This window comes from Clinocottus analis, unplaced genomic scaffold (genome assembly GCF_023055335.1).
Source record: "Clinocottus analis isolate CAN_PGR_092001 unplaced genomic scaffold, fCliAna1.0.p SCAF_11, whole genome shotgun sequence".
In the NCBI taxonomy this organism is placed as follows: domain Eukaryota; kingdom Metazoa; phylum Chordata; class Actinopteri; order Perciformes; family Cottidae; genus Clinocottus; species Clinocottus analis.
In genome coordinates this window covers 160,204-165,203 of record NW_027175832.1, presented here as the reverse complement: position 1 = coordinate 165,203, position 5,000 = coordinate 160,204, and the positions used below count along the sequence as shown (strand labels likewise).

The following is a 5,000-nucleotide window of genomic DNA, read 5'->3' as shown; positions in this document are numbered from 1 at the left end:
ATAACGGATGTAAGATAAATTACTTTTTGCTGTTAACAATTTTGTTTTATACATTTTGAGGTTTACAGTTTTCCGATTTGTAAAGACACTAAATTACATATTCTGTATCATTATTATTATTATTATTATTTAGTTAGTACTGATTGAGTAGAGTAGTGCTTAATAGATATTGTATTTTTATTTTGCTATGGGATTTCATAGATCAGGCACTAAAGTGAACGCCTTGATCCTTCTGGTCCCCTGCAAATCTGGCATGAGTGGACTTGATTTACTTCCAGGTTACAATGAACAGGTGATGCATATTTTATATGAGAATAATTTCCCACCTCAGGACTGAAAGGTCACATTTGGACATCGCACAGACGCATCAGATTACAATGGGTTCACATGGAGAATGCCAAAACTAAGTGCTTTCTGTGCAACATAAGAGACCATTAGCATCTAATTCCTTTCAGCTGGGTCTAAAGTGCATCTTCAAACTGTTGAATCAGCCTGAGTTAACTTTGTATGTCCCCTTGTAGGTAGGGACATAACCGCATATTATGCTGCTTTGTATTGTCTTTAGTTGACAATGTGCTCTCTTTTAAAGGATTTTTAAATTAGAATAAGTTAAATTGTTTATGATTATTGGAACATGTATGGTCCCAATTCACATTATTGATGTGAATGTAATGTTATATTTAGCTTCACATGGAATTACAATTGGCCAGTGGGATTTGAAGTGTGACTTATAGTGTATTAAATATAATTTGGACGACAGTCAGTTCCATCATCACCTTCCCTTTGTAAAATGAAACTCATTTTCTTTCTTTCTTGTTAATGGCAGGCAGCACATCAGCTTTATTTGAGAACTGTGATTAAGATAACTTTCACCCTGACTGGTTTCTGAATTAGCAATTATTCTAATTGAGAGAAGTCTTCAGTTTCTGGACTTGGTTTATGCTGTTTTCAAACCGAGTATATTATGCAAATAATAAAATGACACGACTTAAAGAGAAAGTGTATATGGGTATATAATTTTAATTTTAGAGGTATAATATTTGAAACAGAATAGTCGCTTCGTCCTGATTTCAGTATCGTTCAAGACACTCCTACGTTGCATTTTATGTTAACATTATTCTCAATGAAGGGTATCACAATAGTGATTCAAAAACATACTTAAAAATCCATTGCAATTAAGTGTATTGATAAAATGACACTTTAATATATTTTCTTCCAATGCTTTGGATTTCCTGCATGCAACAGTTAAAAGCATTGGAACACAATATGTGATGATGAGTATGCTTGGCCAATACAGGATTGTTTAATTTGAATATCTTGTATAAGAATTGTTGTTGAGGAAATCATTTTAGTTTCTTAGAGATGACTAAAACTGAAAGGAACCTGTAAATTGACGTTTACGTTTACTGGACGACATAACCCACAATGCAAAGCAGCCCTTTAGTGACGTGTGGGGCTTCGCGCCGCGCCAGGCGGCATCAAGGACGGCGTTGCGCATGCGCGACATTTATGTTGTTGTTTGTGGCGGTAAGATGGCGGCGCTCGGAGACACCTCAGCTCCGGAGGTGAATGGGTTAATACAACAATTCACAGCAATAACAGGTAAAAATAACATTTTATTTAATGTTTGATCTATTAAGTAGGTTTTGGTTATCCAACTGGAATAGCCCCATTGTCCAACAAACCACCCAATTAGCGCGTGGGTAGAAAAACGGACGTTAAGTCTTCCCCTGGCCCCGACGCTGTCAATGCTTTGCAGTGGGGGGAAAAAGCACAGCCAGTTATCTGCTAAACTCAAGTGAAATACTCCACAAAGGACCAAAAACCCATCCGCTTTGAGTATAAGCTGTTACAACCACTTAAAAAACCCTATTTTCTTCGTGCTGATCTTAAGCGTGGTGCTCTCGCTCGTCTCGAGCTGGTTTTCTGCTCCTTTTTTTCCATTGCATGTTGTTTGATAATGTGGAATGGACGTCGGCTGTGCAACATTTCCCTTCTTCATCAGCAGCCGGGCTTTACGGTGTGTTACTCTCCCCTCTGACTGTGACGCTCACCACACACCATGAGCTCTCCGCCCGTCCCCGACTACCGGCTCAGAGGTTCCCGGTAGTTTGTGTCCTTTGACACAATCGACAGTGTGTTATTTCTAAGTTATTTAAAAGAGGATACTCAGTTCGGGGGCTGCTGCTGCTAGACCTGGAAAGTGAAACGGACATGCGCAGTAGGCGCGGAAAGATCAGCGTAGCCAAACGGCGCTGTTCACTAAAATACTAAAGTTAACCCTCGTTTCTGGTGTTTTATCACATGCAGAGCATTCCCATAGTTTCTTCCTCATGTGGATTTGTGATCTTAAGTGGTTTATTCACAAATCCGGGTTTTTTGCAGCCTGTTTGTAGCCTACAAATTACGTAGCCCATGCTTTAGCTACATTCCTGCCTACTATTTCCCAAAGCATACATTCGCCTTTGTTAAGACCGGATGCCTTTTTTTCTGACGTTAACTTTCAGACAGTTATTTCGCTTTTCATTTATTTCAGTACATTGGAGTCGACCTGCTGAGAAGTGCTGCTAATAAAGGATTATCTTCTCTCCTCCATCACAGTGACCAGCGTCACTGCTGTTAGGACGTCACGCTGTTGTTGGAAACTTTAATTTCCCATTACACTAAAGGAGGGCATAATTTTGTACAAAATACTAAACCGGATGTTCACATGTCTTGTCGCGGTCCTGCTTCAAAAGAGGCACAAAAGGGACAAATAAATGACAACTTGTGTCCCTCATAAAGTCAAGCATTCAAACAAAACAACTGTTTAGCTGTATGTGATATGTACTACAGAGATCTCTCTCTCTCTCTCTCTCTCTCTCTCTCTCTCTCTCTCTCTCTGGTGATTAGTATGATGTAAATGTAATCATTCGATGTACAACAGAGGACCTGTATTGCTATTGCTCCTTTTTTATTATTGCTTCTGTCGCTGTAAACCATCAGTTTTACTGTTTAGATCTTACTATACGTTTGCAGATTTACAGATGCGTCATCGCTCTCGATGTGTTCAAAGTAACAAGATATTGCAGCATAGAATGGACGTGTACAGTTTGTCACTGACGAGTTCACCGTGCAAACCCTCACCTGTGTCCGACGGCGTTTCAGGGGCCACAGAGAGCGTAGGACAACATATGCTGGAAGCATGCAGCAACAACCTGGAGATGGCAGTGACCATGTTTCTGGACGGCGGCGGGATCGCAGAGGAGCCCAGCACCAGCTCCAGCTCAGCCGCTTCAAGCAGCAGAGCGCCCCCTTCAGAGTAGGCTGATATTCATCCTCACAAACCTGTCAGATAAAAGTAAAACTAAGTCTTTTTTGACACATTTTACTTTCTTAAAGATACAATCTGTTTATGTGTATAGTGCTCCATATGTTTCAGTTTAGAGTTGTTGTTGTTGTTGTTGTATAATAATACTGTATATATTTAATTCTGTCTCAGTGAAGTACGAGCACCCATTCCCCAGAAGCAGGACATATTGGTGGAACCTGAACCACTGTTTGGAGGTATTATACTTTTCTTATTTGGCCTCATGCAAACCCATGTGATAATAATTCTTGATTCTGGTTGTGCTGTTACAGTCGTGTGCTGAATCTGACTTCTGATGTGTCTGTTTTACGTGCAGTGCCAAAGCGAAGAAGACCTGCTCGATCTATATTTGATGGTTTTCGAGACTTCCAAACAGAAACAAGTGAGTAAATTCAGTCTTTCCCATGCGGCTGGAGGTGAACGTGGTATAGTTTAATGTACTTCCAACCAATGAGACAATCTGTAACTTTTATGTCTGCCTCAACGTTTTTCTCTGTGTCTTAACTTCCTGTAATGACTATAAATGTTTTCTTTCCCTAGTTCGCCAGGAACAGGAGCTGCGTAACGGTGGAACAGTGGATAAGAAACTGAGCACCCTGGCAGACCTTTTCCGTCCTCCCATTGAGCTCATGCACAAAGGCAGCTTTGAGACGGTGAGGAGTCAATCACCGGACACTTTAAACCACACGTCTTTATTCAGTTTGTGTGAACCTTCAGTAACATTTCAGATGGTGTCTGTGTAGATCACAGGAGGGGAAACCAGGTCTGCGTTTCGTGGACGGTCAGGACTTTGCAGTTTGTCATATTTTATGCATCTTCCCCTCTCTGGTTGAATGTGCACTGACAGTATTTGTGAAATCAGTTGTTGTAATGTGATCATATGATCACACAGCACTAATGTAGATGCAATGGTGGTTCTCCTTAAAGAAACATGTCGACTTCATCAAGTTCATCATTTTCCTCCATCAAGCTGCAACTTAACCTTCTGGTCTTCAGCCAGACTTGCCGGCTTCACAATTGACTGGCTCGCTAATTGTCGAGATCCCGCTTGATTTCCTGTGTTTGTGCTTCCAGGCTAAAGACTGTGGACAGCTGGAGAACAAGTGGCTGATGATCAACATTCAAAATGTTCAGGACTTTGCCTGCCAGTGTCTGAACAGAGATGTTTGGAGTAACGATGCAGTGAAGACCATCATCAGAGAACACTTCATATTCTGGCAGGTATGTAGTTTCAAAGCTCTGTGACGCTTTCATGTTCCAGCAAACTTTGTGTTGAGGGCTCTGCGAGGTCCCAGCTGCTCGAATCATTTGATGGGAAGTGTTGAACTCCATGGATGATGGAGACATGGAAATGGAAACCATCGCCGGTAGAGCAACAGAAGCACAACGGAGAGTCGTGCATTAACGGTGCAAGTACACAATGATGTTGTCGTGCCCACTTGTTCTCCTACTGTACAAAAAGCTTTTCAATCAGCACATTAAATCCTTTCAGTCTCACATTCACATATATGTAACTCAGTTCAAGTATATCTCGTGAGTCATGTCTTTGTTGTGTGTTTTATTTCATTTCAGGTTTATCATGATAGTGAAGAGGGACAAAGATACATCCAGTTCTATAAGCTGAACAAGTTTCCCTATATTTCAATCCTCG

At 40.9% G+C, this 5,000-nt stretch overlaps 1 protein-coding gene across 1 annotated transcript in view; it reads left to right on the top strand.

Moving 5' to 3' along the window:
* Positions 1-1,496: 1,496 nt before the first annotated feature.
* The window catches only part of ubxn7 (UBX domain protein 7), a 6,901-nt gene continuing 3,397 nt past the window's right edge, over positions 1,497-5,000 (top strand). The window contains exons 1-7 of the mRNA XM_068570847.1: positions 1,497-1,602; positions 3,148-3,301; positions 3,482-3,546; positions 3,666-3,731; positions 3,890-4,002; positions 4,424-4,570; positions 4,922-5,000. The exon at positions 4,922-5,000 is cut by the window's right edge and continues 12 nt beyond it. Coding sequence (XP_068426948.1) covers positions 1,497-1,602; positions 3,148-3,301; positions 3,482-3,546; positions 3,666-3,731; positions 3,890-4,002; positions 4,424-4,570; positions 4,922-5,000 — 730 coding nt within the window. The remainder of the gene's footprint in view (positions 1,603-3,147; positions 3,302-3,481; positions 3,547-3,665; positions 3,732-3,889; positions 4,003-4,423; positions 4,571-4,921) is intronic.